This window comes from Bos indicus x Bos taurus, chromosome 11 (assembly GCF_003369695.1).
Source record: "Bos indicus x Bos taurus breed Angus x Brahman F1 hybrid chromosome 11, Bos_hybrid_MaternalHap_v2.0, whole genome shotgun sequence".
Lineage (NCBI taxonomy): Eukaryota > Metazoa > Chordata > Mammalia > Artiodactyla > Bovidae > Bos > Bos indicus x Bos taurus.
The window spans coordinates 1257338-1276979 of NC_040086.1; the positions used below are offsets into that span (position 1 = coordinate 1257338).

General features: G+C 47.2%; 1 protein-coding gene across 1 annotated transcript in view; it reads right to left on the bottom strand.

Moving 5' to 3' along the window:
* Nucleotides 1–19642, bottom strand: part of ACOXL (acyl-CoA oxidase like) — a 200126-nt gene that overhangs the window by 61358 nt on the left and 119126 nt on the right. The window contains exon 9 of the mRNA XM_027554367.1: nucleotides 6841–6928. Coding sequence (XP_027410168.1) covers nucleotides 6841–6928 — 88 coding nt within the window. The remainder of the gene's footprint in view (nucleotides 1–6840; nucleotides 6929–19642) is intronic.

A 19642-nucleotide genomic window follows, 5' to 3' on the forward strand; every position in this document is an offset into this window, starting at 1 on the left:
GTGAGAGAAGTCACCCGAATGAGAAGCCTGTGCACTGCAGCTAGAGAGCATCCCTGCACCCTGAAACCAGAGGAAAGCCCACGAGGCAATGAAGACCCAGATGGCCAAAAAAAAAAAATTTTTTTTTAAAGTGTAAATCTGAGGTGGCAAAGTTGCACACCCTGCCCAGGGTTTCCATGCTGCGGTGCTCAGGTTCAGCTAAACTAATTCTTCCTTTCAGGAGCCACCATCTACGGGAGCACACAGTAAGCCCCGCCCCTGCCTGCAATGGCCTCCATCACCAGGGCTTCCACTCTTCTCTCTCCCATCCTGCTAGTACTGTGCCAGTCCTCACGCTCTCTTCTTCCTGAGTTCTGCCACCTCCTGGGCCGCCAGACGGAGGCAGCCGTTGTTCCAGACTCCAGGCATTAGGGACGATGGACATTTGCGTGACCCTCTCCCAGCCGCCACACCCTCCGACATGGACCGATCAACCCGCTTTGCTCTCAGGAGTGATGAGTCTGAGATGTGTCCCCCACATCAGAAGGACAGAGAAAACGAATCTGGAGACAATCCTTTTTTTTCTCCAGCGTTGAGGTCTCCAAGACGCTGGTCTGCTGGGATATGGTGGCAAATAGCACCCGCCCACCCTTGGGTCCCCAGACCCCCTCACCGGCCGCTCCCACCCACATGTCTAACGGGCGTTAGACGAAGATGGAAGGTCAGCAGCGGGGCAGCGGGACCCAGCGCCTCCCTTCCTCAGAGCACCGCCTCAGGGGCTGCGCCACAGCTTCTGGGCCAGCAGAGGGCGCCAATGGCAGAGGACGGCTCACAGGTTGCCACAGCCAATGGAGTAGTACCTGTGGTACTGCTCCCCTCCCCCACCTGCCAGACTTCCCACGTCCTGCGGTAACAATAGAATGTTCCAGAAACTCATCCAAAGAATGAGATGTGCTGCCTTTTGACTTCTAGTTCCACCACAGAGGTCATGTTTGTCCTTCAAGCTGGAAGGACGCAGGGTTTGGTGGCTACTCTATAGCCTTGAGTCCAAGTTGAGTCTAAGTTTTGTAGTTGAGTCTAAGTTCCTTGAACATCTGGAAGTTCATGGTTCACATACTGTAGAAGTCTGGCTTGGAGAATTTTGAGTATTACTTTGCTAGCATGTAAGATGTTTGAGCATTCTTTGGCATTGCCTTTCTGTAGGATTGGAATGAAAACTGGCCTTTTCCAGTCCTGTGGCCATTGCTGAGTTCTCCAGATTTGCTGGCATATTGAGTGCAGCACTTTCATAGCATCATCTTTTAGGATTTGAAATAGCTCAACTGGAATTCCATCACCTCCACTAGCTTTGTTCGTAGTGATGCTTCCTAAGGGCCACTTGACTTCGCATTCCAGGATGTCCAGCTCTAGGTGAGTGATCACACCGTCGTGGTTATCTGGGTCATGAAAGTCTTTTTGTATAGTTCTTCTGTGTATTCTTGCCACCTCTTGTTAATATCTTCTGCTTCTGTTAGGTCCATACCACTTCTGTCCTTTATTGTGCTCATCTTTACATGAAATGTTCCCTTGGTATCTCTAATTTTATTGAAGAGATTGCTAGCCTTTCCCATTCTATTGTTTTCCTCTATTTCTTTGCACTCATCACTGAGGAAGGCTTTCTTATCTCTCCTTGCTATTCTTTGGAACTCTACATTCAAATGGGTATAGTTTTCCTTTTCTCCTTTGCCTTGAGCTTCTCTTCTTTTTTCACTTATTTGCATTATTTGTCCAGATGTTCAAGCTGGATTTAGAAAAGGCAGAGGAACCAGAGATCAAATTGCCAACATCCGCTGGATCATCAAAAAAGCAAGAGTTCCAGAAAAACATCTACTTTTGCTTTATTGACCAAAGCCTTTGACTGTGTGGATCACAACAAACTGTGGAAAATTCTTAAAGAAATGGGAATACCAGACCACCTGACTTGCCTCCTGAGAAATCTGTATGCGATCAAGAAGCAATCGTTAGAACTGGACATGGAACAACAGACGGGTTCCAAATCAGGAAAGGAGTATATCAAGACTGTATATTGTCACCCTGCTTATTTAACTTCTATGCAGAGTACATCATGTGAAATGCTGGGCTGGATGAAGCACAAGCTGGAATCAAGATTGCCAGGAGAAATATCAATAACCTCAGATATGCAGATGACACCACCCTTATGGCAGAAAGCGAAGAAGAACTAAAGAGCCTCTTGATGAAAGTGAAAGAGGAGAGTAAAACAGTTGACTTAAAACTCAACATTCAAAAAACGAAGATCATGGCATCTGGGCCCATCACTTCATGGCAAATAGATGTGGAAACAATGGAAACAGTGACAGATTTTATTTTTCTGGGCTCCAAAATCACTGCAGATGGTGACTGCAAGCCATGAAATTAAAAGACACTTCCTCCTTGGAAGAAAAGCTATGACCAACCTAGACAGCATATTAAAAAACAGAGATATTACTTTACCAACAAAGGTCCATCTAGTCAAAGCTATAGTTTTTCCAGTGGTCATGCATGGATGTGAGAGTTGGACTATAAAGAAAGCTGAGTACTGAAGAATTGATGCTTTTGAATTGTGGTGTTGGAGAAGACTCTTGAGAGTCCCTTGGACAGCAAGGAGATCCAACCAGTCCATCCTAAAGGAGAAAAGTCCTGAATACTCATTGGAAGGACTGATGCTGAAGCTGAAACTCCAATACTTGGGCCACCTGATGCGAAGAACTGACTCATTTGAAAAGATCCTGATGCTGGGAAAGATGAAAGGTGGGAGGAGAAGGGGATGACAGAGCATGAGATGGTTAGATGGCATCACCGATGCGATAGACATAAGTTTGAGTAGGCCCTGGGAGCTGGTGATGGACAGGGAAGCCTGGGGTGCTGCAGTCCTTGGGGTCACAAAGAGTCAGACACAACTGAGTGATTGAACTGAACTGAATGAAATTCCTAAACTCACACATGACTTTGGGATGAAGTTGTGGCATTTTTTTCCTGCACTTGCAGAATACTCATTCAAGTAACTAGTAATGAGCTAAAGTAACGCTCATTGAAGAAGGTGGTAAGTGCAATTCCACAATTCCCTGGAAAATGAATGCCAAAGCTAAAACTAAATCAAGGTGAATGTCATTTGCCTAAAGAAGAGCCCCACTAACCATGGGGAGGAAACTGATGATCCCATGAAGAATATTGGGAAAAGGACTCATAGCTAAAATGCAGAAATAATGCTTTAATAATGCAGGTGATCACATTTTTATTAATGAAGTCTCCTTAGCAAGGAAGCAAATACATCCTTGAAAGGAGTCTGAAATTAATCCTCTGACAGGCAGAAATCTACACTATTCAAATATTCTAACTATAGTTGCAACCTGAACTGAATGCCTACATTCTAAACTCCTTAATAAAGTGACTAAGAGAAGGGACCAGAAAAGGGACTTGCTGCAATACAATGGGAACTAAAAACCAAGAGACAATTCAGCATGGAGCTGAAAATGCTGGATGTGTTTTATTTAATTAATTAATTTATTCATGAAATTCATTTCATAAAATCATTCCTCTTTTTGGTTTTTGGACTGGTACACCCTTAAGGGTTCAAGCAGCACCATGTTTCAGCACTGCTATTTCCAGGGCAAGATCAAAACGCGTATCAGAGGAAAGTAATAATTCATCATCGTAATAGTTACATCCCACTTTAGAAACCACTAGAGACTGCTTCACATTCTTATTTCCAACATGGTCTTCCTGAGTTTTCAGGTGACAAATGGAGACTGATGCCAGGAGGCTTTTTTCCTGTTTGTTCCTGATGGAAAGGGCTAGATGCAGAGTTCATTTTCATCTGGGGTGACACTCAGCTCTGAGCTTCGCCGCCTGCTGCTTCCCTTCCCTCCTCGTGCCGCTCCTTTAAAAGTCTCTGGAGGCAACATCTGGGTCCAGTCACTGAAAACAGATGGGTTCTGCCACCTCCTCTCCGGTCTCCCTGGAGACCTCTGCCCGGTGCGGGGCTGGGGAGGGGGCGGGGGGAGTGTGCTATTGGAACCTAATGACATGCTGACTACATTTTTCCTGTGTGTGTTCAGGGCATTCCTGTCATTAGAACCCATCCTGTATCTGTACAGCCCTTCTCATTACGGATGGATTTCCCTATTTCAAGATCTTCCTCAGATTTCTTGATGCTGTCATTGGGTCCTATTATTTTTCTTGCTGTTACAGTTTTTCTTCTGTGACTTTCTACAGCCAAATCCTCTTCATCTGTCATGGAACCAGAGGCCAAATTTCCTGAAAATCATCACTTTAGCTTACGGTCACTTTTGCTTACCATCATTTATTGCTTAATCAATAGCAGGTTCAGAATCAGTTTGGATTTCTTCAGCGCTGTGCAATATCAGCTCTTTGAAGTCTCTTCCTGGTGTTAAGACTTCATACATTGGCACCAAGCCTCTTTCTCTGTTTCTTCCTCTTAAGGAAAAAGATCTAAATGTTCTGCTTTGGCTATGGGAACAAAGGCTTTTGTAGATTAGTAATTAAGAGTAATAAAAAAGTTTCATTGAACACTATGAGTCAGCCTTCTCTGGTGGCTCAGCAGGAAAGAATCTGCCTGCAATGCAGGAGACGTGGGTTCAATCCCTGGGTTGGAAAGATCCCCTGGGAAGGATATGGCAACCCATTCCAGTATTCTTGCCTAGGAAATCTCATAGATAGAGAAGGCTGGTAGGCTACAGTCCATGGGGTCACAAAAGAGTTGGCCCTGAGAAGCAGAAGGCAGAAACCAAACAGAGTCTGGGATGTGGATGAGGCCTTGGTTATCCCAGGGTGGGCACCATGTTTAAAGGCTGGCCTTGGGTGTGACGCTCTGGCAGCCTCGCTAACCCTGTGAAGAGCCTGTGCTCTTGGCAAGTTCACCTGAGCACGGGCACATTGACCTGAGCATCCGCTTCCCACTCCTTACTCTTAAGCCCAGGGCCATAAGGCTACCCCGGGTCCCAAGCACTGGACTGCACTCAGAAGGGAGAGGCCCTGGCACTTTTCTACTCCTGAATGCCTGGCTAGGAGGCAGGGTGGTGGGCGGGCCAGGATACCGGACAGGATGCAAGCACTCCTGGGTTGCTGGTGCAACTCTTTTTTTTCTGGCTGTGCTGGGTCTTCGTTGTTACATGGGCTTTTCTCTAATGGCAGCTGCTGCTGCTGCTGCTAAGTCGCTTCAGCCGTGTCCGACTCTGTGAGACCCCATAGACGGCAGCTCCCCCAGCTCCCCCATTCCTGGGATTCTGCAAGTTGAGGCTATTCTGTAGTTGTGATGTGCAGGTTCTAGGGCACATGGGTTTCAGAAGTTGCAGCTCCTGGCTCCAGAGCACAGGCTCAAGAGTTGTGGTGCATGGGCTTAGTTGTCTTGTGGCATGTGGACTCTTCCCAGATCAGGGATGGAACCCAGGTCTCCTGCACTGCGGGCAGATTTTTTATCACTGAACCATCAGGGAAGTCCAGGCTTGACTCTTAACAGAACCCATCAAGGAATTCCATACTCTGCACAGCACCCAGGGATGTACTAGGGCCATTAGCCAGGCCCCAGAGCTGAGACGGTGGTCAAATCCACCCCTGCTTTCTGGGAGCCAGCAGTGACCTTGGTATGATGGAAAACTCTATGCAGCAAACAGCAGTCAGCACCTTCTGCTTTTCATACTTTCCCCCCACGGAGGATGGGGCTCCCTGGGGGCTCAGTGCTAAAGAATCCCCCTGCAGTGCAGGACACGAAGGAGACACAGGCTCAGTCCCTGGGTGGGGAAGACCCCCTGGAGGACAGCATGGCAACCCACTCCAGTGTTCTTGCCTGGAGAATTCCACAGACAGAGGAGCCTGGTGGGCTACAGTCCATGGGGCCCCAGAGAGTCAGGCACGACTGAGCAACTGAGCACACAACATTTAGTAAGGGAAAGAGGAGGAGTTGGGCAGGCCCTGCTGCTGCTAAGTCATGTCAGTCGTGTCTGACTCTGTGCGACCCCATAGACGGCAGCCCACCAGGCTCCGGTCCCTGGGATTCTCCAGGCAAGAACACTGGAGTGGGTTGCCATTTCCTTCTCCAATGCATGAAAGTGAAAAGTGAAAGTGAAGTTGCTCAGTTGTGTCCAACTCTTTGCGACCCCATGGACTGCAGCCTACCAGGCTCCTCCGTCCATGGGATTTCCCAGGCAAGAGTACTGGAGTGGGTTGCCATTGCCTTCTCCGAGGGAGCAGAAATCTTCACGGAGCTCACTCTGTCTTCAATGTTTCATCTTACTTTCTGTGATTTTGAGGCCAAAATGAACATTCACACTACCTCACCCTCGGGGGCTAACACTTTGGATCAGATCACTTTTTGTTTCAGAAGCAGGGAGGACTGTCCAGTTCAGTGTCCCCTGCCTCGATCTGCCAGCAATTCCTGCTCAGCTGCAACAACCAAGATGTTTCCACCTGTCAACAAATGTTCCCTGGAAGATGTAGTCACCTCTGGCTTAGAATCACGGCTTTAGAGGGCAGAACCAGTCCTTGCTAAATTAGGGGGTGGGTTTAAGCAGTTTTGGTCCTTGAACTTCTTCAGGCAGTGACTGCATTGAAACATCCTCACTTTACCCACCCCTCACTTGTTCCTTGGGGAATGACAGTCACCACTGGGCTGAGGGCCAGCGCTGAGGGACCGCGCTTGGCCAGCTGGATCCTGGCACATTTGGCATTACGTTCTGTGGGTGTCATTTGGTCAGTGGGGAGTAACTTGGGGACCCTAAATTCAACACAAGGGCTCAGATTGCAGAGTCATCTTCCCAGATAACCTGAGAGTCACTCAATCCCAAATATTTGACAACAGCCACTGACCTCGGTGAATATGTGCCAGAGACAGGCAGGTGATGTGGTGAAGACATGAGTTCCAGGCACTGAAAAAGTCCTCCTTCTCGGTCATCACCTGCCAAATTGACAAGAAAAAAAAAACCAGCTGATGATATTCTTAGAGAATAGAACTTACTAGCGAGGCAGATGGCAGACAACGCACATCTCAGCACCACCATTAAGCAGGGGTGTGTTGCATGCAAGGGCTTCTGTCACCCCTAAAATGCCTCTGTCACCCCTAAAAGCTTCAGTTAGATGAAGAAATGCCATAACATGCTGAGTCCAGTTTACATGTTGCTATTAATCCCTCACTCGTATCAAGCGTGGTGGTGCATGTGCACTCAGTCACTTCAGTCGTTTCTGACTCTTGGCGACCCCATGGACTGTAACCCACCAGGCTCTTCTGTCCATGGGATTCTCCAGGCAAGAATACTGGAGTGGGTTGCCATGCCCTCCTCCAGGGGATCTTCCTGACTCAGGGACCGAACTCAAGTCTCCTGCGTTGCAGGCAGATTCTTTACCACTGAGCCACTGGGGAAGCCCAAGCATGGTGGCACCACGCTGCATTTCTTGAGATGTGACCAGCGTTGAAGAAACAATTTGAAGGAGACAGGCAGAGAATGTGAGATGGTTTTAGTCAGGTCACTCACTGCCTGGAAAATTCTAAATAACAGAACTAACTAAATCTAGTCTGCAACAAAACCAACCCACCTTCCCACCCTCCTCCCCCATATTGTAGTCACGTACTGCCGGGTTTTCAAATTGTTTCTTTTTCTTTCCTCTTCTTTTCTTTTTTGTCTTCTTAAAATTTTTCTTAAAAGCTTTTGCTTGAAATTCATTTCCTGACAGTTCTGGAGGCGGGAAGTCCACTATCAGGGTGCAAGCACAGTCAGGTTCCGGGGGGACTCTCTTCCTGGCTTGAGGACGGATGCCTCCTTTCCGTTTTTGCACAGCTGCCCTGCTGCTGCTAAGCTGCCTCAGTCGTGTCCGACTCTGAGACCCCATGGATCGTAGCCCACCAGGCTCCTCTGTCCACAGGATTCTCCAGGCAATAATATTAGGGTGGATTGCCATGCCCTCCTCCAACCCAGGGATCAAACCTGCATCTCTTATGTCTCCTGCATTGGCAGGCAGGTTCTTTATCACTAGCTCCACTTAGGATGCAGAGAGAGTGATCTCTCTCTCTTCTTATAAGGCATCTAATCCCATTATGAAGTTCCCATCGTCATGGCCTCATCTAACCCTACTGACCTCTCAAAGGTGCCATCTCCAGATCCATCACATTGGGAATGAAGGCTTTGACATTTGAATCTGGAGGAGGGATGCAGACATTCAGTCCATAAGAATATTCCTTTCGATTTTCATTATAGAATTATATGTACTAATTCTGAGAGGAATCTTATAATAGAAAGGCCATGGACTTTGGAGCTTGAGAAATAGAAATTGAAACTACAGCCCGATTTCTATCTACTTTGGTAGTGTGGACAAATTATTTCACTTCTGAGACATTAAAATTTTTTTAAAGTCTGTCATATAGAGTGAAGTAAGTCAGAAAGAGAAAAACAAATATTGTAAACATATATGTATATACATATATATCAAATATCATATGTTAACACACACACACACATATATATATGGAATCTAGAAAAAATGGTACTGAGGGACATATTTGCCGGGTAGGAATAGAGACGAAGATTTAGAGAATAGATTTGTGGGCATGGAGAGGAAGGGGGGTGGGACAGACTGAGAAGGTAGCATTAACAGATACACACTACGGTGTGTGAGACAGAGAGCGAGCAGGAGGCTGTTGTACAGAACAGGAAGCTCAGCTCAGTGCTCTGCGATGACCTAGAAGGGGTGGGATGCAGGGTGGGGGAGAGAGACTCCAGAGAGAGGGACACCTGTATAATAGAGCTGATTCACATGCTGCACAGCAGAAACCAACACCACACTGCAAAGCAATTATACTCCAATTTAAAAAATGCAACACCAAGTTTTTAAATTTAGATATCATTGACAATAATATATTAGTCTCGGGTGTACAATATAATAATCCGATGTTTGTGTATACTGTGAAATGACCACCACAGTAAGTCTAGTTAACATCTGTCACCATAGTGACATTTTTTTTTCTTGTGATGAAAGCTACAGTTAATAACATAACTGCTTGTATGTTTGAAAGTTGCTAAGAGAGTACATCTTCCAAATTCTCCTCAAACTGTTTCCTGGATACCCATCACCTCTCTAGCACTGGCACTGGAAGTGGCCATGTCTGACCTGTGTGAGGAATATGGACTCAGGATGATTATGCTCTTTATTCATTTAAGGAGTATATTTTTCAGCTTTACTCTGTGTGAGATGGTCTTTCAGTCACTCTAATGAAGGAAACGGTTTGCTTTACTTGGTTTTTCAATCAGTGGGAAGTGAAGAAATAGAATTGGAAGCAAATAAGAAGGAAAAGGATAAACAGAAAAGAGAAAGATGCCGAATCACAGAGTTGGCAGAGTCCTGTCGGTGGAGTTTGGAGGCAGATTCTTATCTGACCAGAGCAGAGTGTGAAATTTGGCACTTCTGGGGTTTCTTTGTTTCTTGCCTTCGTTTGGAAAACCTAAGGGCTTGATATTTAAACTTTCAGCATTTTCTTTGCTCAGAGAAATAATACTCAAGTAGAAAGCTAGAATATCATTATTGGAAGGACTGCTGCTGAAGCTGAAGCTCCAATAGTCTGGCCACCTGATGCAGAGAGCCAACTCAATGGAAAAGACCCTGATGCTGGGAAAGATTGGGGGCAGGAGGAGAAGGGGATGACAGTGGATGAGCAGGCTGGATGGCATCACCGACTCGACAGACATGAGTTTGAGCAAGCTCCAGAAGTTGGTGATGGACAGGGAGGCCTGGCGTGCTGCAATACACGGGGTCGAAAAGAGTCAGACATGACTGAATGACTGAACTGAACTCAGTCTGTGTATCTGCTTCCCATTTTTCTTCAGCTCACACTCTGAGTCCTCTGGTTGGAAGATTACCTGCCTCCCACTGCTTCCCGGTTCCTGCAGGGCCTGGAGGTCAGACTCCTTTGTAAAAACCCTCCTAAAACAGAGTGCTTTGTGCTCCAGTGGAAAAGTTGGCATAGCAGAACGTCTCTGTCCATGTATAATTTAGCATGATCACCTGGGGCAGCAGGCACAGCTCAGAGGACCATGTCACATGTGCCTGGGGTCCCCACGCAACTGGGGCATCTCATGACAGTGGAGGGAGAGGAAAGCATCTGTCTTGTTCCCTGCATCGGTGTCACAATCACAACTGAAAAAGCACGGTAGAGATAGGTGATACTCAAGCAACAGCCCACACAGCATCTTTCGCAGAGGTGAGGACAAGAGCTGGCCAAACACTCATGGCCCGAAACTGCCCGATCACACTGCAGAGGAAGAAGCCAAGAATCCACACCAAAGCCTAGTGGACAGGCTCTCCTAAACATGCTTCGGCTGCCCCCACTGTCACATGGGAAGGAGAGAGGAATCTCCTTGTATCAAATATAACGTGGATGTGTCCAAACAGAATTGCGGGACACTTTTAGATTTTTTAAAGAGTCAGTAGATAGAGTAAGTTTTCATGAGCCTGATCAAGAGCAAAGCAGAGACAGAAGACTGGCTGGACTACATGGAACCCTGAATGAAGAAGGCACATCAGATGGAAGAAGCTTGCAGAGGGCCCTCTGCAAAACTGGCTATGGCTGAGCCCTTCCGCCAGGATGTTGTTGTTTAGTCGCTAAGTCCTGTCTGACTCTTTGCAACCCTGTGGACTGAAGCCTGTCAGTCTCCTCCACCCATGGGATTTCCCAGGCAAGAATACTGGCGTGGGTTGCTAGTTTCTCCTCCAGGGAATCTTCCTGACCCAGGAATTGAACCTGCATCTTCTGCATTGGTAGGTGGGTTCTTTACCCACTGAGCCACCAGAGAAATCCCCAATAGGATGAGACAAAAGTGAAGATCAAGTTCAAGTTAAGGAGAAAGGCCCCTGGCAGCCAATTCCTAAGTGCTTTTCCTTATATGTCAACATCACAGTGCTGCTGCAAGACCCACTGGAGAAGGCTCAGTGCAACCTCATCCTTGCTGGCAAGTGGCCCCTGGCCCTCCACTTACCAGATGGAAAGGTTGGCACGACTGTCCCCTACCCTCCACAACTCCCCCCAGACCATGGAACATGTTGATAGGAAGGCAGCTTCACGAGGGCAGATGCCCAGAAAAGAAGCCAACTGAGAAGCCTCTGGTCCCTTGAGTTAGCTGATGGGCGGGAAGCAATAAGCTGAAGCCACACAGGTCCATACACTGAGGCAGGGTGGCCTTTGAACAGTGTGTGGGGGCATACTTCATCCCACGATCAGGTGGTCCAAGTGAAAAGACCAGAAGATCAAACCCTAGTTCAGCCTCTAAGTGCAGACTCAGTGCTAACTGCAGAATGTCATTGTCAGCAACTGTAACCCTGCAGATAACTGTAACCCAACTCCAACGCACAGAATTTTTACATTTACTTACTGCACAAAAACACGGTAGAACAACAGAAATCAACTATTTAACCCTCCAAAGTTAAAATATCTTAACACGAGGTTTCATTAAAGATGGCATGGTTGGGACTTCCCTGGTGGCACAGTGGTTAAGACTCTGCTGACAATGCAGGGAGTGCAGGTTTGATCCCTGGTCGAGGAACTAAGACCCCACAGTGCAGTGCAGAATGGCTGAAAGATTTTTTTTTTTTAACGGCATGGTTGTTCTTTACTTCAAGCAGTAAACTTGCTGTTGAAAACTTGAGCATAAATTAGCCTTCCCCATGGTGCTCAGTTGTGTCTGACTCTTTGTGGCCCCAGGGACTATACAGCCCACCAGGCTCCTCTGTGCATGGAATTTTTTAGGCATAAATTAGCCTTATGAAAGCAAATCCTTCTTAAACTGCATCAAGCAACAGACACTGTTTCAAGCCCTTAAGTTGCACTTGCTCATTTAGCCTTCAGAAGCCCTGGAGATAAGTATTACTGATATATTTTACTATCTTCATTTTGCAGGGGGAAGGTTGAGGAGTTTGCCCAAGGTTGGAGACATGGGTTGGGACTGGGTACCCAGTTTTAGGAGCTCACATTTCTAGTCACAGGATACACTGCCTCCCAATGGACTGATGGAGAATTAGCTCCCTGTCCCTCCCAAATACATAGTTTATAGAGATGCGTTGTCACACCTGGTCATATTTGATGTGAATGACATCCCACACTTAAAGCCTCTAAGGGAAATAAGTGCTTATTTCCTAATAAGTCATCATACAGCTAAGACAGAACTGAACTCATAAAGAGACCCCTGCTGCCTCATCTTTGGTGAATACCCACATCCATTCCCCCTTTTTCTTTTCTAGAAACACCCCCAAATAGGTTGGGCAGCAATATAGCCAGTTAAAAACACTTACCTCCCTACAGAGGATTTATTAAAAAACCTCAGCTAACATCATATGTAATAGTAAAAGACTTAAGTGCTTTCCCTCTGAATCAGGAAGAAGATGAGAATGTTCATATCTCCACTTCTATTCAACATTACTGCAGGTTCCAGCCAGGGCAATAAGGCAAGAAAAAGAAACTAAAGGCCGAGAGTTTGGAAATGAGTAAGAGTGTCTTCACTACAAAAAGACGTGATTTTTTACATAGAAAATCCTAAGGAATATACGATAAAACTGCTAGAATTAAGAAGTCAATTAAGCAAACATAAGATATAAGCCTTTGATATACAGATCAAAAGTGAAAGCCTCGTCAATCAGTTTTGTCTGACTCTCTTCGACCCCATGGACTGCAACCCGCCAGGCTCCTCCATCCATGGAATTCTCCAAATAAGCATACTGATGAGGGTAGCCATTCCCTTCTCTAGCAGATTTTCCTGACCCAAGAATTGAACAGTCTGAGTCACCAGGGAAGCCCATACAAATAAAAGTCAACTGTATTTCTGTATTCTAGGAATGAATAATTGGAACTTGAAATTGAATCCACTTGCCAACACAGAAGACGCAAGAGCTATGAGTTGAATCTCTGGGTCAGGAAAGTCCTCTGGAGAAGGGAATGCCAGCCCGCTCCAGTATTCTTGCCCAGAGAATCCCGTGGACAGAGGAGCCTGGTCGGCTGCAGTCCATGGGGTAGCAAGAGTCGGACACGACTGAGAAACTAACCCACCACCACCGCCCAGTTACATGGAGACGTTTCCTGTGCTTTCGGCTGTGTGAGGTCTCCTGCTCGCATTCAGTAGGTGTTCTGTGAGACTTGTTCCAGGTGTAGAGCTGTGTGTGATGCGTTTGTGGGTGGAGGTGAGGGCGGAGGTGGGCAGAGGGGAGGTCCATGTCCTTCAACTCCACCATCTGATTAGACCCCCTGGGTTCCTGTCTCTGGCAGCATTTAAAACATTTCTACCTTTGTATTCAGCTCCAAATCCATTTGCTGTGTCCTTTGAATTTGTTTTCCGTGCTGTTTAAATCTACCCTCTTCCTTTTTATTTTACTGTGGAGAGAAGGTGGAAATCAGTTGGGCGGGGGCGGGAAAGAGTCCAGTCCTGACCAATAACCATGCAGGCCTTTATAAGTTTGCTAAGCTTGGATATCAGATTCTACAAAACACTTTAGGTACCGTATGTCTTAAATTATATCCATCCGATATGGGGAATAATACAACATGCAGTTATTTTAAAATTTTATAGAGAAGAAAAGTAGGTCAAACAATGATTTTTCCTTCCTTTCTGCTTCTCCGGCTGTCCACAGAAGCCCACTCCCCTAGACTCGGGAGCCTTTGTCCGGGAGGAAGTAATCTTGCCCAGCAGATGAAAGTGAAACTGCCTGTCACTCAGTCATGTCGGACCCTTTGCTACCCCTGGACTGTAGTCCATCACCTCCTCTGTCCATGGAATTCTCCAGGCAAGATTACTGGAGTGGGTTGCCATTCCCATCTCCAGGGGATCTTCTCAACCCAGAGATTGAACCCAGGTCTCCTGCATTGCAGGCAGATTCTTTACCCTTTGAGCCACCAGGGGAGAAGCCCAGTAGATGACCACCTGGTAAAGTAATGGAAATGGTGCACCCCAAACCATACAGGATTTCTTCTCCTTCTCCTTCAGTTTCTCTTCTTTCCCTTCTCTCTAGCAGGTGGAACTTGTGGTCTGGCTTCCCCACACTTAGCCCACCTGCAGCACATGCTCACCTGGCCTCTCAGCCCTTTTGCTGCAGACTCCTCTGTAGCCTTTGTAGCGCTGGCAGGAGAGGCGGGGGTCTGCCTGGGTCCCGCCTGCATTTCTCTCTGTGACTTCACCCTTGGGGCGGCCAGAGGACAAGTCTCCCTCCAGGATCCCCGAAGGTCAGTCCTCACCCAGTCGGCCCACGTCCCCACCTTCTGTCTCTCTGCCTGTCTGACTGTCTGTCTTGTCTTTCTGTGTGTGGGCGTGCATGTATGTGCACGTGTTCTTAATATATTTTTCTGCCTTCCAGTATTTTTTATGTCTATCTTTATTTCATTTCTCTGTATCTCCCTCTCAAGATGAGTTCTTTCTCTCTATTTTAAAAAATTCTTATTTATTTATTTGGCTGCATTGGGTTTTAGTTACCCGTGGCATACGGGATTTTAGTTCCTCTCCCTGGGACTGAACCTGCATCCCCTGGATTGGAAGGTGTATTCTCAGCCACTGGGCCACCAGGAAAGTCCCTCTTTCTCTCTTTTTGCAAACTTACTTCACCACTTTTCACTTGTCTATGTATTTTTAATGTTTCCGCAGTTCTCTGCCTTTCTGTATTTTCTTTATTTTTCTGGGTTTCTGTTCTGGTTTTCTTCCTCTCCTCTCCTATTTCTATGTCTACAGTTCTGTCTTTTTTTCCTGCATTGTTCGTCTGTCTTTTCTCCTGTCTCCTCTTTCTTTCTTCTCTAATGTGTTTGCCCACTACATTATTTCTTCCTTTGCTCTTTAGGCTTACTTCCAGATTAAGCTTGGTTTCCTCTGTGTGGCTTTGGAGAGAGGACCCCTCTCCTGGCCACCAGCAGCCTCTCCCGGAACGCTGCTCTCTCCCAAAGCTCTGTTCTTGCATCGATGGGCAGGGGCTGGTTTGTCTGCCACTAGCAGCTCAGAGAAAGCAAGGTGGCTGGGTCCACCAGCTGTCAGCTCACTGGTGGCTTCCTGAACTGGGAATATGGGATTCTTTATACCATTACCCTAAGCTTTGAACCTGAGCTACAATTCCAGGAGAGCCAGATAAATACATTTCATCCAAGATCTTGCAACCCATGCAAAAAAGAAAGTGAGAAAGGACACAGGATGCCCACTGCTCCTGCCTGTTCCCTACGAAAAGGAGAAGTAAATATTCTCCAGATGTTCCAGAGATGGCTGTGTCTTGGCTTTGGGGACCCCAAGGGAGGGGCTAGTTGTGAAATTCATGATGATCTCAGAGCTCGGGTCAGAGTTTGAACCCAGGGCCCTCTGCTCTACCACCCATCCCATCCCAGAGACACTCGCTGGGCCCCAGCTGGGCACCAGAGCCTCACTCCCTTCCCTCAGAGGTGGCCGGTGGCTGCAAGACCAAGGTGGGTGGAGGAGCCCTCCTCTAAGGATATGAGCCGAGGGGGTGCAAGGCTGGGGTTCCCAGAGGAACACACCATGAAAATGATGGCTGGTGTGATGCCATGTAGAGGCCCAGCATCTCGGATCTTCCCAGCACACCCATGTGCCCCATGGCACTGGCCCTGGGTTTTACAGTGAGTCCCAGGGAAGTCCAGTAACAGGCTCTAGACCTGGAACGCAGATGTATCTGTTGGCCAGGGCACGCCTCATCCCCCACTATCAATAAAGCTTGTTCAGCACAGCCATGTGACTGCAGACCTGTTCCCCATACACACCCTCACTGTTCACACAGGAGCCTCCCCTCCAGACAGCCTGGGCCACAGCAGCAGAGACAGCATCCTCCTCAACTGCGTGGGGAGCAGGTTCTCCATTCAGTTCAGTTCAGTAACTCAGTCGTGTCCGACTCTTTCCAACTCCATGGACCGCAGCATGCCAGGCCTCCCTGTTTATCACCAACTCCCAGAGTTTACTCAAACCCATGTCCATTGAGTCGGTGATGCCATCCATCTCATCCTCTGTTGTCCCCTTCTCCTCCTGCCCTCAGTCTCTCCCAGCATCAGGGTCTTTTCCAATGAGTCAACTCCTCGCATGAGGTGGCCAAACGATTGGAGTTTCAGCTTCAACATCAGTCCTTCCAATGAACTCCCAGGACTGATCTCCCTTAGGATGGACTGGTTGGATCTCCTTGCAGTCCAAGGGACTCTCAAGAGTCTTCTCCAACACCACAGTTCAAAAGCATCAATTCTTCGGCACTCAGCTTTCTTTACAGTCCAACTCTCACATCCATACCTGACCACTGGAAAAACCATAGCCTTGACTAGACGGACCTTTGTTGGCAAAGTAATACTAGCTTGGCTGCAAAGACACTTGCACATGATGCACACAGCATGGCTCCTCTCCCTCCTCAGCCATCCAGTCTCAGGACACTCACCCCTGCCTACTTCAGAGTGGTGTATGTACCCTTCTCTCCACCTTCCCCACCCACTGCTCCCTCCAAGTTCCTCCTGAGAGCTCCCCTCCACATCGTGGTCCAAATGTGCACCCTCTGGTCTCCACCAAGCTTGCACATCCGTCCATTGGAGCCCTTCTCATCACATTGCTCTGACTAGAGCAGGACTGAGACTTGCCTGGTACCCAGCCGAGTTGGGCAGGGCCAGTGGGCACATGAAAGACTCCCCTCTCACAGACAGGTGGTGGGAGTAGAGGTGGATTCCAGGCAAAGGGCTGGAATGCAGCTGGATGCAGAGGGCACAGAAATACAAGAGGAAATTTTGTAGAGAGGAATACAGACAACCAAGATGTGTGGGGCTCCAGGTCAGGCTTCTCACTGCAGGGCAGTAATAGAGACTGCAGCTTTGGGGGGATCTTCCAGGGTCTCCGCAGCTTCTTCTCTCACCGGTGCTACCCTCCAAGCTCTGGTCTGGGTCCTGGCAGTACGAACAGGTCCCCAAGACAGAGCCCTTTCCTAGCAAAGACCTGACTATTTTTGTCCAGGAGTGGGTACGGGGCAGGGGGGACACATGTGCTTGATCTGACCTGTTTCTGAATCTTTTCACCACTAAGGCTTGGCTGAAATTGTTAGAAGATGAAATCAATAGGCTCTTGGCAAAGGGCTCCTATAATTGAATACATTACTTCCCAATTTTTCCTCCTTTTCCCTTTTTGTGTCAAATGAAGAGTCTGCTTTTTATTACTGAGTCTTTCAGAACAGAAAACGAATATCAGATGATACAGCTTCTTTGGTCATTTAGCCTACGTTTGAATACATGCCCCTGAAATTGATCTTGATCGTTCCCAACAATGGATATGTCAATAAACAGATGGGTGATGCCTTCCTCCTTTCCTAGCAGTGTCCTCCTCTTGAAATCGCTTCTAACTGTTTCGGTGGAGGAGGAATAGAGGGGGGGGTAGGGGGTGGAAATCAGGAGACCATAAATAGATTTTACAGGCACTGAAGCATGCATTTGGAGTACCATCAGCTAGAAAGATCTTGTTTCAAGAACACGATCTTTGCATTTAGCTGAAGACGATGTTATGGAACCTGACTGCCCTTAGTGACTGCCTAAAGCTGTCATAAGGCAGAATAATGTACATTTAATATGGGAAAGAAATCAACCCTCAGGATCTTTGTTTCCTGATTCTCTGCAGCAGCTCAGCTGGTGCTTGGCCCATAAGACAGCTGGTGGAGGCGTTCTTGGGACTGTGAGAGAAAGGTCAGGGGTGCGGCACACAGGGGTGCGACCCCATGGGGGTCTAGAGTGAAAACAGGAAACAAGAGACTGGGATGAAGAGCACAAAACCCGCTGGACTTTGGACTCCATAGGGCTCTGTGCCTCAGTGGCCACCAGTGACATTGGATCTCCCCCAGAAGCCCTGGGGGCACTCCTGACTCCACCTTCTGCATTCTCTCCATTAAACTGGCCCAAGTCTCACCCCCTACCCCTCACACTCACTGCTGTGCATGCTAAGTTGCTTCAGTCATGTCCAACTCTGTGTGACCCAAAGGACGGTAGCCCTCTGCCACCCCTCCTAGTTCAGACTAGATCCCAGCTTTTCTGGGGTGATGGTTTCTGTGGCCTTCCAAAGGGCCACCCTCTCATCACTGACTCCAGAATGATCTTCCTGACACCAAGGTGCTCTGGCTGCTTGCAGGGAAGGCAGAAGGTTCTAGACCCCATACTCAGGGTGTGCAAGGCTCCCTGCAGCGAGGACCCACCGCCACTGCAGTCACTCCACCAGTGCAATCACCCCACTGCAGCTTCTGCTGGACAACAACGTGAATCAGCTCATAGTACACATACATCCCCTCCCTTTTCAGTCTCCCTGCTAGCCGCCCCACCCCACCTCTCTACGTCATCACAGAGCGCTGACCTGAGCTCCCTGTGCTATACAGCTGCTTCCTGCTAGCTAGCTATTTCACACATGGTAAAGTAGATATGTTAATCCCAAGCTACTTGGTCCTTGAAAGGATGCTCAGCACCAGTAGTCATCAGGGAAATATAAATGAAAACCACTATGAACTATCACCTCCCACCTTTTAGAATAGCTATTGTCAAAAACAAGAGATAAAAACTGTTGATGAAGATGTGAAGAAAAGGGAATCCTTGCGTACTGTTGGTGGCAATGGAAATTGGTACAGCCACCATGGAAAATAGTATGGTGGTTTCTAAAAAATTAAAAATGAAACTACCATATAGATCCAAGAATACTACTTGGGATATTTATCTGAAGGAAATGAAATCACTATCTTGAAGGGATATCTGCACTCCTATGGTCATTGAAACATTATTTACACAAGCCAAGATATGGAAGCAATCTAAGTATTCACACACACATGCTGAAATAGTGAGCCATTCATCATGAGAAAAAAGGAAATCCTGCCATTTGTAACCACATAGATAGACTTTGAGGTCGTTATGTTAAGTAAAATAAGTCACGCATAGAAAGACAAATACTTTACAATCTCATTTATATGCAGAATCTAAAAAAGCTGAAGTTGGGACCTCCCTGGCAGTCCAGTGGTTAAGACTTTGTCTTCCAATCCGGGGGCGAGGTGGGGGAGGTGGCAGTGCAGGTTTGATCCCTGTTTGGGGAACTAAGATCCCACAGGCCTCGTAGCCAAAACACCAATACATAAACCAGAAGCAATGTTGTAACAAGTTCAATAAAGACTTTAAAAATAGTCCACATAAAAGAAAAATTCTTTAGATAAAATTAAAAAGATGAAAAATCTTTTTAAAAAATCACAGAGAGGGAGTAGAAGGGCAGCTATCAGGGGTTGGGGGCAGGAGAAATTGACACATGTTAGTCAAGGGGAAAAATGTCTGGTGACCTAAAGTACAGCATGGTGACTACAGCTAACAGTATTATACTCTATACATACAAGGTGCTAGAAAGTACATCTTCAATGTCTCACTCTCTACCAAAATTATAACTATGTGAGCTGATGAGTGTTAACTAACAGTAATGCGTTAATCAGTGCACAGCATATACGGATCATCACAGTGTACACCTTAAAATTATGCAATGCTGCTGCTGCTGCTGCTGCTAAGTCGCTTCAGTCGTGTCCGACTCTGTGCAACCCCATAGACGGCAGCCCACCAGGCTCGGCTGTCCCTGGGATTCTCCAGGCAAGAACACTGGAGTGGGTTGCCATTTCCTTCTCCAAT